General features: G+C 43.0%; 1 protein-coding gene across 1 annotated transcript; it reads right to left on the bottom strand.

The window, feature by feature from the left end:
• Window positions 1-793: 793 nt before the first annotated feature.
• EDB91DRAFT_1352114 (uncharacterized protein) lies at window positions 794-1375 on the bottom strand. Its single transcript, XM_041326149.1, has 3 exons — window positions 1159-1375; window positions 931-1087; window positions 794-897 (listed from the first exon to the last, which is right to left on the bottom strand). The coding sequence occupies exons 1-3, from the start codon at window positions 1343-1345 to the stop codon at window positions 825-827; spliced, it is 417 nt and encodes a 138-aa protein (XP_041168583.1). The 5' UTR covers window positions 1346-1375; the 3' UTR covers window positions 794-824.
• Window positions 1376-4746: the final 3371 nt, after the last annotated feature.

Consider the following 4746-nt stretch of genomic DNA (forward strand, 5'->3'; position numbering starts at 1 on the left):
TTCCGCCTGAGCGGTGTGGCCCAGCCATTCTGGCGTGATTGGCCACTTGCAGATCCATATCTGTTTTTGACTCCAGAATCCCTGCATCACTGGCACCGTGAGTGCTATGATCACGATGTTAAGTGGTGTCTTGCAGCTGTTGGCAAGCAGGAACTAGACTTTTGCTTCTCCGTTTTACAACCACTCATGATGTTCCAACGCTTCAATGGCGGTATTTCAAAGCTTAAACAAGTCACTGGAAGAGCCCAGCGCGACATGCAACATTATATTGTTGCTCTCATTGCAGATGCAGCCCCCCATGGCGTCATCATAGCTATTCGTGCACTGATGGATTTTCGCTACTTATCACAGGCGACAACAATCAATCAAGAACATTGTCAAAAGATTCTTGGCACCCTCGCGGAATTCCATGAACACAAGCAAGATATAATTGCTTGCAGCGTGCGTCAAGGTGCCAAGAGCAAACAGGTCCTCGACAACTGGCATATACCTAAACTGGAGTTGATGCAGAGTGTCATCAGGAAAATGTGGTAAGGCTATATAGCCACCCATAGCACTATAGACTGCTATACAGACTCCATAGCCCTATAGCTCATATAGCCAAGTGCCCGATTGTGCAGGCTTACTACACCAGTGTATAGTGCTATATAGCTCTATTAAAGTTGCTATAGCTGGGTGGAACATACCACAACTATTGTAGCTATTGTAGCTCTTATAGCTCAAAACACAAAGCAAAAATTTCTCTTAATAGCTGTTTGTTGCCATGATAGTGTTCTCAAAATTAAAATTAAAAAAAGCGAAAATTCCAAATTATATTTCAACTACTACAATACATGTAAACTAATAACTACAAAACAGGCAAAAATGCGAAAATTACAGGAGGAAGAGGCAAGAGAACTAGAAGGAAGAATCAGAGAGGAAAGAACTTACCAAATAGTGAAAATTGCGAAAATTCTTGAGGGAAGAGGAGGGAAGGGAGCTAGAAGGAGAGGATTAGACAGGAGGAAGTGAGAGTCAGAGAAAAGACTTGCCAAATGGTCAAAAATGCGAAAATAGTTGGGGGGAGGAGGAGCAGGAGGGAAGAGAGCTAGAAGGAGAGGGTTAGAAAACAGATTAGTCAAATAGTCAAAAATGCGAAAATTATGGAGGGAGACTTACCAGAGTTCAAAGCACCAGCACCAGTACCAGCACCAACAACATCAACACCAAGAGAAGGATAGAGAAGCAAGAAGAAGAGAAGAGAGGCAAAAACTCGAAAATTGTAAGAGAAATATGGAAGATAATCTAATGAGGGGGCAGTGGGGGGGAAGGAAAGAATGGGAAAAGACTTGTTGGTTGACCGCATTTTTGCTTACATAAGCAGTGCCAAACAAAGCCACAACGCAAGACTTGGTGAATTTTCGAGTTTTTGCTTATTAGGACTAGGATTATGACAGTAAGAAAAAGACAATGAAATTGACTGTTAGCATTAGGATTTTGAATACACATAAGGTGAATTTTCGCATTTTTGCTTACATAAATAAGGTGTACCTTAACACTTTTGAACCCTTCAATTCCAAGTATTTTCCTTATAACTCACTAAGATCTTGACCTATTGAAGTCATTAGACTATGGATAGACTTCCCTTGACAAGGACTACAACTTTGATTTAATCGAAAAAGGTTCCCACGGTTCAGTTGCTTTCTTGAACCCTTTGATTTTGAGTATTTTCCTTGTAACTCACTAGGATCTTAACCTATTGAAGTCATTAGACTATGGATAGACTTCCCTTGACAAGGACTACAACTTTGGTTTTCATCGAAAAAAGTTCCCACAGTCTACTGGGGTCTATAGTTGTTGAAATGTTTTACTTCTAAATACACTTACCAAACTTTATGGTAATATAGACTTTCATGATGTCTATACTGGTCTATAGTGCTGTGATAGCTTGCGATAGACTGTATAGAGCTGTGGTGTGCTATTGGGGCTATATAGAGGATGGTCCTCTATATAGAGATACAGTTTTTCCTGATGGTCGTGCCCAGTATATGTCAAGTTGGTTCTCTCTTGCAGTGGTCTGCCGACACCACTGAGCATGCTCACATCACCCTTATCAAGGATCCTGCAGATTCCACCAACAACATCAATTATGATGCTCAAATATGCCGGTTTCTTGATCACCAAGAAAAGTGTCAAAACTTTCAGATCACGACATCAATAATCACTCGGTCAGAGTCAGAGTCACAACTTGAAGCCTCTGCTTCTTTGTCTCAAATGATGGACGATGATTCTGAACATCATGACTCGGATGAAGGTCCACTGGCATATATTGATGAAGCTCATTTGCAGACAGTTTTGGATGATCTCTGGGGGCCGAAGCGTGTTGTGACCAATTTTTTCAGAAAGGCAGAGCAAGTCTCTTTGGACATCCAAGCAGCCAGACCTCTCCGCACATTTGTGGTCAGTGCAACAGTAATTCACCTCAATTTTGATCCTTCCATACAATGTATACCAGTCGATGTCATTGCTGAAAAACTATCTCTACCTGACTTGTGGGGAGCACTCGCTGACTATATTCAATGAGAGGGTACTACGGCTCCGAAATTCCACTTGCTGGGGGGACAATGCCGAGCACCATCCAATGCACCTCTTCCATTTGACAACCTTATGGTCTGGTTCAAAGTGCGTGTGCAGCAGGCATCATACCATACCCTGTCAATCATTCCTCCTGCTCTCATGGTCAATGCATCTTCCCCAAGCGCAACTTGAAAGCATGGCCATTACAATGCTGCTATTTTCACTGTTGATGACACCAGACATGAACAATGGCCCACTAGTGGGCTTAAAGGTATGTTTTTCAAATGTTCATTTGTATATTATGTCCGAATTGACGTCTGAGCAACTTGCAGGCCATGCTGTTGTTGAGGTGCACCTTATCATGCAACCACTTCCTCCACAAGGAACTAGTAGTAGTGCCTCTTGGGCTGCACGTTTCCTTACGTATGTTCAACGGTTGGATGTCATGCCTCAGCGACATGGCAACTTACTAGAACACACAATGCAAATGCATGTTTTAAAGTGTGCAATGCGATCAGCAGGGACTCCTTTTGGTGACATCCTCCCACTAGATCAACTTTGTTCTCTGGCTCACATTATCCCCCACTTTGGCCGTGTTGCTGATTCATGTCTAACAGCGGAAAATAGTGCTCATTTTGCTCAGACGTTCTTCTTGAACAAATACATTGACAAGGACTTCTACTATGCTATCTCAAACTCCAAGCCGTAGTAGTACTAGTACTAGTTTTTTCAATTGTGTTAAAGTAATACATCAATGGTTCAAGAGCTCTATTTACTCGGTGTATGGCACTATATATCACTATACATTACTGTAGCATCATGGAATGTACGCTATCCTGCAAGGATCTGCTGTGTAGCGATGTACAGCGCTACCTCGGCATGTGGATTTCGGCTGACTAAATCCGAATGTCAGTGGGGCAGGCCCTGATTGGCAGGCCACTGGTTGTTGTCATCATACCTCTCTCTCAATGCCTGTCACCAGCACAATCATGGCTCTTCCAGTTATGTATTCTAAGTTCTCAAAGAGTTCCAAGTCTTGGCTCCCAAAATCACCATCACACAACTTGATCCCTTCTCCTCCATGTGTACAAGTCGAAAAACCCCCATGTTCCTTGCACCATCATGTTCCAACAGACACAGAACTTTATGACAAGCAAGTTCTTGAAGACCTCAAGACAGCAATAAAGACAAGACTCCACATTCAATTTACAGACTCAGATAATCAAGATTATTTAAGCTTAGGTTAGTATTTCTCAGATCACTTATCACCTACCAATCTTCTTCCTAACCATTCATCATCACAAAGACCACTGTGCAGTCGTCCTCAAAGCCCTTCAACATCCTCAAGCCAATACAATTGTAGGCTGATTATTACTTGTCGTAGATTAATCTTTACCATGATCTGAGGTCATTGCCGATATTATGCCTGCAGAATACACAGCAGTGGTAGCATTTACGTCGGAAGAGCGAGATTTCGAAGTCAGAGCAAAGTGAACCTCAGAGTAGTAATTGAGTCGTAATAATACACTGACCACATCCCATCTCTTACTACAGATTTGTCTACTTTGCGGATACTCAAGATCTACATATCATGCCCCCACTTCCCATCCATGAACAACCAGCTGCACACCTTGCGAAGGCCATCAACAAGTTCATGGAAGCCATCCCTTACAACAAACTCCTGATCAACATCACTATGCACCTCAATCACCATATCCAAAACAATGACTCCACGAACATTCCAGACCTACACCTTACCGTCACAGCACAACCACTGGAGGATATGGAGTCAGATGAGATGGCGGTAGCAAAGCCGGTTTCCAAATGGGTTGGAGAATGTGGGCTTTCCTCGGATATGAACTGCATGGTGTGCAAGCTCAGCATCACATGTGACAGTCATCGAGACATCAATTACACTCTCATCATATCCTTCAAAGAGCGAGCCAAATGGCAACAGCCTAAAGAAGACAACATCACTGCCCAACAACTTCGCTCAGCTCCTGCATTGGATTATGAGGAGTTCATCCCTCCCCGCATCAAGAAGAGCTTGAGGTTTGGACCAGTGGAGCTCAAGTCTCATATCTGGATCGATATCTCCAAGGTCCGGTACACCATGTATAAGCGTGGCACAGATGGTCGCTTTGATTTTAACAACAAGAACGCTGCTACATTCTCAGAGGGGGTGCGTGT

This window comes from Suillus paluster, assembly GCF_016628075.1.
Source record: "Suillus paluster strain FC165 chromosome Unknown EDB91scaffold_377, whole genome shotgun sequence".
NCBI classification, from domain to species: domain Eukaryota; kingdom Fungi; phylum Basidiomycota; class Agaricomycetes; order Boletales; family Suillaceae; genus Suillus; species Suillus paluster.